The sequence below is a fragment of the Thecamonas trahens genome, assembly GCF_000142905.1.
Source record: "Thecamonas trahens ATCC 50062 unplaced genomic scaffold supercont1.61, whole genome shotgun sequence".
Lineage (NCBI taxonomy): Eukaryota > Apusomonadida > Apusomonadidae > Thecamonas > Thecamonas trahens.
In genome coordinates, this window is record NW_013657619.1 from 168,612 (window position 1) to 174,199 (window position 5,588).

The window sequence follows — 5,588 nt, forward strand, 5'->3', positions numbered from 1 at the left end:
ATCTCGTTCCAGAATCATTAGCATTTGGTTGACGTGGGATCTCGGAGGGAACTCATGGCGACGGGCGCTGCCCTCGAGTTTTGACGTGTCAGATGTCGAGACCAAGGTGTTTGCATCCGAGTGCGCTCGACCTCCATCCTCGTCAATGATGCAGTCTCAGTCCGCCTCGGACCATCTTTCGCCCATTGCCTTGACCAGTCTGGCGGCTACGGCGAGGGTCCTTTCGCCGCCGGGCGTGCTCACAGGGGCGGGGAAGCACTCTCGACTTGTGCGCTCGTTACGCGTATGATCTTCAGGAATGCACCGGTGCTGTACATCCCGATGGCACGAGCGACGCTGGTGGTGGTCGACAACACGAGGCTGCCATCGGAGGGGGCCATGCTGGAAGCAGCCCCGGGCGTGGCATGCTTTAACAGCAAGTGCTGGCAAGGGGTGGGGGGGCGGAGCCCGCAACTCTGTCGGCGTGATGCTCTGCGACTTGGGGATGGGGGGAAGGGGGATGGGGATGGGGGGAGGGGGGGGGGAAGGGGGGAGGGGGGAGGTATGCTGGTTATGGTGGTAGTCGTCATGGTGGTCGTATTGGTGGTCATGGTCGTATGGTGGTCGTCATGGCGGTCATGGTCGTGGTCGTCATGGCGGTCATGGTCGTGGTCGTCATGGCGGTCATGGTCGTGGTCGTCATGGTGGTCATGGTCGTGGTCGTCATGGGCGATGGTCGTCATCGTCACCATGCTCATTATCGTCGGTATTGCCATCATGCGTATTGTCGCACTGACAGTCATCATCGTCTTTGCAACTACCGCTGACGCTACCCCGGCTACTACACCACCACGCGCAATCTCACTGTATCTCTCTCTCTCTTGCTGGCGCACCACGCTCACTTACTCAATCTTCATCTCTCTCTCTCTCTCTCTCCCCCCCCCCCACCCACACACACACACACGCACACGCACAGGCGCACGCAGCTTCGATCTGGAAAGTGGCATGGGCGCATCCGGAGTTTGGCCAGGTCCTCGCTACCTGCTCCTTTGATCACCATGTCATCATCTGGGGCGAGCCTGAACGCCGGCTGGCTCCGTCGTCGCCGCGCGATCCGGCGTCAGCGTCGCGCTCGTCGGATCGCGGCTCGGCTGGCGAGGCTGGTGCGAGCAGTGAGGCGGGCAACGAGGGCGGTGCGGGCAAGAGCCGGTCGGCCGGTGGAGTCGGCGACGACGACGGGCCGGGCGGGTGGAACAAGTACGCGTCGCTTGTCGACGCTCGCGAGTCGGTCAACGACATCGAGTTTGCGCCACGCCACCACGGCCTGCGGCTGGCGGCTACGTCGGCAAAGGGCATCGTCCGCATCTACGAGGCGTCGGATGTGACAAACCTTAACTCGTGGTCGGTCGCAGAGACCATCGACGACGCTGGCGACGGCGCAGGCAACGCCCTTGCGTGGAACCCGTCGCGCTTTGCCTCGCCGTCGATGGTGACCGGTGGCAATGGGTCGGCTCCGCTCATCTACCAGTTCTCGGACTCTTCCAACCGGTGGGTCTGTGTCGAGCGCCTTGAGGGCCACGAGGACGCCATCCACGACGTCGCCTGGGCGCCCAACATGGGCCGCCGCTTCGAGCTCATTGCATCGGGCTCCAAGGACGGCTCCGTCCGCCTCTGGCGTCTCGAGCAGGGCTCCTTTGCCTCTTCGCCCATCGCCACCTTTGACCAGCACCACTCGCAGGTCTGGCGCGTCAAGTGGAACATCACTGGCACCGTTCTCGCCTCGTCCGGCGACGACGGCCTCGTCCGCCTCTGGAAGCGGGACTTTATGGACGAGTGGCGCCTTCTCTCGGAAATCTCCGGCGACAAGGGCGAGGCCATTCCGCAGAGCAGCGCCGTCGCCGCCGCCACCTCGTCTGCCCAATGATCATCTACCGCCGTCGTCACGAGTTGCGCCGCCTCACAGTGAACACGAGCCACCCTTGTCGGTCTTTCTTTACAGCTGTTTCACTCACTTGCTCTTGCCTTTGCCCTTGGCCTTGGCCTTGGCCTTGGTCTTGGCCTTGGCCTTGGCCTTGGACTTACTCTTGGCAGCAGCCAGCGACGCAGCCGCAAGAGCCTCGCCATCGTGCATGAGCTTGGCGCGCTTGGCCGGCGTCTCGTCGTCGGCCACGGCGGCACCGCCCTTGTTCTGCGACAAGTCGGCATCGCGAACGCGGCGCTTTGAGCCCGAGGTGGGAGCTTTGGCAGCCTCGGATGACTTTGTCGCCTCGTCGCCGTCGTCGTCGTCGTCGCGGCCGAGAGCGAGCACGTCGTCGAGCGAGTACTTGTCCGATCCGGCGACGTCCATAGGGGCGGGACCGGCGGCGGGCTCGTCGTTGTCGACTCCGAGCAAGCTCGCCAGCGACGGCTCCACCAGCTCGACGTTGAGGTAGCGGCGGAGGTTGGCGTTGGTCTTGACCGAGATGCGGACGCGGACAGGCTGGAACATGGCGAGGACAAGGTCGCCGGTCTCGGGATGGCGCAGAGTCTGGGTCTTGGCGTCATAGTCGAGCGGCGACGGCTCATCGGCACGCGAAAAGGTGACGTGGCCCTGGACGCCAAACTTGGGCACGAGGACAACGATGCCGTTGAGTTTTGTGGCGAGGACGTAGGCGTCCTCGACGACGACCTTGTCCTTGAAGAAGATGAGGGTGTGGAGGTCGACCGAGGATCGGGCGGCAAACTGGGCGTTGCGGTGGCGGAGATTGAGGTTGTCGACAATGGCCGAGAGCAGGTTGCGGTTGACGAGCGAGGGGTGCGACTCGTGCGTCTTGGAGAGCGAGGCGTAGAGCTGGCGATGGACAATGACGTCCGAGTAGCGGCGGATGGGCGAGGTGAAGTGGGTGTAGAGCGGTGCGGCGAGGCCAAAGTGCTCGTACGAGTCCTCGTTGCCCGAGCAAAAGTAGGCTGCCGGCTGCATGCAACGGGTGGTGAGGATGCGGAGCAGGGTGTTGAGGTACGGGTTGGCCGTCGAGGTGGCGGCATCGAGCGAGGTCGCCAGCGAGCGGTTCGATGAGACGTCAAAGGTGAGCTCGTCGCCGGCGTCAAAGAGGTGCGACGAGGCGCGGATGGCGGTGATGAGCGCCTCAAAGCGCTCCGGGTTCGGCGCAGGGTGCCGGCGAAGCATGGCCGATGACGGGAAGGCTCCAAGGATCTGCTTGGCCACGGTGGTGTTGGCGAGGAGCATAAACTCCTCCACCAGCGAGTTCGTCTCGCGCAGCTCGTAGATCGAGGTCGAGAGCGGGTCAGACGTCTCCGAGTCGAGCTCAAAGTGGACGGCGGGCGAGGAGAGGGTGAGCGCGCCTGCGGCCTTGCGCCGGGCGAGAAGCTTGCGCGAGAGGGCGAGGAGGTCGCGGAGGTTGCGCGCCACCACGTCGTCGTCGTCCGAATCGATCTTGGCCTGGGCCTCACCGTACGAAAAAGCGTGGACCGAGCGGATGATTGACTTGTGGAAGGCGACCGAGACGGTCTCGGCCTCGGGCGTCAGCTCCCACACGACCGAAAAGGCGAGGCGGTCGACGCGCGGCTTGAGCGAGCAGAGGTCGGTTCCGAGGTACGACGGGAGCATGTCGATGCGACGGTCGACAAGGTAGACGGTGGTGCCGCGGGCGGCAGCCTCGGCGTCGATGGCGGTCCCGGGCTTGACGTAGTGTGAGACGTCGGCGATGTGGACGCCGACCTCAAAGTTGCCGTTGGCCAGCCGCTGGACGTGGAGCGCGTCGTCAATGTCTGTGCAGCCCGGCGGGTCGATGGAGCACACCACGCGGGACTCGCGGAGGTCGACGCGATTGGCAATCTCCTTCGGCGAGATGACGTACGGGCACGGCGGGAGGCAGTCGAGGACGGCCTGTGAGAACGGCTCGTACGAAATGTCGTGCTCCAGGAGCAGGAGCTCGTTCTCGGTCTCTTTGTCGCCCACATCGCCGAGGACCCGGACGTAGTGGCCCGACGGGTACTTGGAGTAGCGGTCCCATCCATCGACGGCGACCATGATCCGCTTGCCAAGCAGCGACGCCGGCTGGGTGGTGTGGATGCGGATGCGCGGGAGGTGGCGGACGTTGGCCACAAAGAGGTACTTGCCCGGCGAGGGGCGGCCCGGGCGGTCCGACTTGCGCGGCAGCAGATGACCGCAGTACCGGCGCCAGTTGCGCTTAACAATGCCGACAACCTTGCCGCGCGGGCGGATCTCGCCCGCGCTCTGGGCCGCGTCCTTGGACGCCGCCTCGAGGGAGAGCGTGTCGCCGTCCGGGTCGCCGTCGTCGTTGGCCGCGGCGGCGTCACCGTCGACGAGCAGATCCGACTCGGCGGCCCACTCGGACTCGGGATAGAGCTCGACGGCGACAACGTCGCCGTCAAACGCGCGGTTGATGTCGACCACGCCCGAGATGAGGACTGGGACGCCGACCTCGCCGCGAGTCACCGAGCCCTGCAGCACGTTGCGGACGTCCTGGTAGAACTTGCCCTGCACGTACTTGCCGGCGCGGACACCAGCGAGAACCTCGGACTCGTCGAGGTGCTTAGGGAAGATCGGCTCGCGGCCACTGGAGAACTCACGGCCGCCAGCGCCGGCCTTGGGCTTGGCCACCAGGTCGAGGAGCTTCGGCTCGTGCGGGAGGTAGGCCGCGAGGTAGTCGGCAATGCCGTAAGCCTCGAGGCCGTCCTCTCGGGCAGCGGCGCAGTTGGCCACATCGTCCGAAATGAGGATGACCTTACGGGCCTTGCCATCGCCATCGGCCATGCTGCGGACGAGGCTGGCCGGAGCGGTGGCAGCGGCGGCCTTGGTCATCTTTGCCTTGGCGAGCTGCAACTCGGCGAGCTGGTCGCGGGTGAGCGGGACGGATGCCAGGTGGTCATGATACCACTTTGCAGCAACACGGATGGCGCGATCGTTGCGATCGTTGGGCGACTCGCCCTTGACGCGCTCGATGTAGGTCTTGCGGTGGTGCTCGTTGGAGAAGACGTAGACACAGCGGGCCGAGTCCGAGGTCAGAGCCCTCAGGCGGGAGTAGAGCTGCGCCGAGCGAGCCGAGACTTCACCGAGAACTGTCTGGAGGACAACAATGTTGACAAGGGCATCGGCCCTCTCCAGCAGATCGATCTGATGGAGAGCAATGTTGGTATCGATGACGAGGACTGGCGCAGCGGCCGCAAAACCCTCTGCCGCCGCCAGCGGGCGAAAGGCAGCCGCAGCAGCAGAGGCCGAGGCCGAAGCAATGGAGGAAGTACGGGACTCTGTCGCCGATCGCCTGCTAGCAGCAGCCGATGACGATGACGATGACGATGCCTCTGCGGCACGGCGGGCAGAGAGAGCGAGGAGCGAAGGCGGAGGCACAGCCGGGCAGATGTGGCAGGACGACATGCCACAGTAGAGGTCGTCACGGAGGTAGTGCTCCCGGGAGACCTTCAGCACATTCCCCCGACGTGTTCTCCGGAAGTGCGACCGGGAACGGAGCATGGTGGTGGGGATGGGATGTGGTGAGGGGGGGGGTGGGATGAGGGGGGGGGGAGTGGGGTGGGGGAGGGAGGAGGGGAGTGATGGCTCTGATGGATGGATGAGTCTGAGGGCACCC

General features: G+C 65.0%; 2 protein-coding genes across 2 annotated transcripts in view; one reads left to right on the forward strand and one right to left on the reverse strand.

The window, feature by feature from the left end:
* Positions 1-1,963, forward strand: part of AMSG_10240 (uncharacterized protein) — a 2,385-nt gene extending 422 nt beyond the window's left edge. The window contains exon 2 of the mRNA XM_013897984.1: positions 956-1,963. Coding sequence (XP_013753438.1) covers positions 956-1,903 — 948 coding nt within the window. The 3' untranslated portion in view covers positions 1,904-1,963. The remainder of the gene's footprint in view (positions 1-955) is intronic.
* On the reverse strand, positions 1,957-5,473 carry AMSG_10241 (exosome complex exonuclease RRP44; the record flags this gene model as incomplete). The annotated part of the gene is made up of 2 exons (XM_013897985.1): positions 1,957-5,250; positions 5,467-5,473. 2 exons carry the CDS (start codon positions 5,471-5,473, stop codon positions 1,988-1,990), a joined length of 3,270 nt encoding a protein of 1,089 aa, XP_013753439.1. The 3' UTR covers positions 1,957-1,987.
* Positions 5,474-5,588: the final 115 nt, after the last annotated feature.